Raw genomic sequence first — 845 nt, 5'->3', positions numbered from 1 at the left:
GAGCCTTGTGGTTCAAGTACAGAGGGTGGCCAGGTAGAATTGGAAACTACGACTGAGTAGTGTCTCAGAGGCACAACAGATAAGCTTTTTTATTAGCTAAGTTTCTCCCCTGGCTTTGCCCTTTGCCCTTTCCTTCTGGACATGAGAGACTTTTATTTGTACCTAAAACAGAATATCCATTAGGTCAAAAGTGTAAAACTTAGTTTTAAGCCGCGGGCCCAAGAGCATCTTTCAGCCTCCACTGCCACCCACCCCCGACCCTGCCTCCCCTAAGGTATACCCCCTCCTCCATCCTCCGCAAGGCCGGTCCTCGGAGAACCCCCACTCCGTCCTCCAGGGTTTGATCTGCTGAAGTCACCCCCATCCCCACCCAGGCCCGACTTTCCCCCCGCGCCTTCTGGGGGAGCTCCCCAGGCGCCTAGCCTCTCCCTGCACCCTCTCCGGGCCCCCCTAACCTCCTTTCCGGACAGTGATTCTCATCGCGACCCCCTGGGGTCCAACACCCCCCCACCTCAGAGGCCGAACGCCTCATCCTGGGCTCAAAAGCCCTTTGGGGGGTCCAAACGGTCCATCCGGGGTTCAAATGCTCCGACGGGGGGCTCAGGTGCCCATCTTGGGGTCTCGACAACCCCAACATACCGCTCTGGGTTCTAGCGCCCCCGATGGGGAGGCAGAAAGCGGATCGGAGGCGACCGCGGGGTCCGGGGGTCCCCCATTCTGGGTCCAGTCGCCCTTCTCGGGGGGTCCTGCTCCGCGGGGGTCGCCTCAGAGCCCCCTGCCTGCGCAGCGCCCTCTCCTCACTCACCATGGCGAGGCTGGGGTGTCCGGAGCGCGGGGATCAAGGT

At 61.3% G+C, this 845-nt stretch overlaps 1 protein-coding gene across 1 annotated transcript in view; it reads right to left on the bottom strand.

The window, feature by feature from the left end:
* The window catches only part of CALM3 (calmodulin 3 (phosphorylase kinase, delta)), an 8,053-nt gene extending 7,208 nt beyond the window's left edge, over positions 1 to 845 (bottom strand). Inside the window, exon 1 of the mRNA XM_006772020.2 lies at positions 806 to 845. Within this exon, the coding sequence (XP_006772083.1) occupies positions 806 to 808 (3 nt within the window). The 5' untranslated portion in view covers positions 809 to 845. The remainder of the gene's footprint in view (positions 1 to 805) is intronic.

Source organism: Myotis davidii, unplaced genomic scaffold (assembly GCF_000327345.1).
Source record: "Myotis davidii unplaced genomic scaffold, ASM32734v1 scaffold566, whole genome shotgun sequence".
Taxonomy (NCBI): Eukaryota; Metazoa; Chordata; class Mammalia; order Chiroptera; family Vespertilionidae; genus Myotis; species Myotis davidii.
Note: the sequence above shows the minus strand (reverse complement) of the source record. Positions and strands in the feature narration are given on the sequence as shown.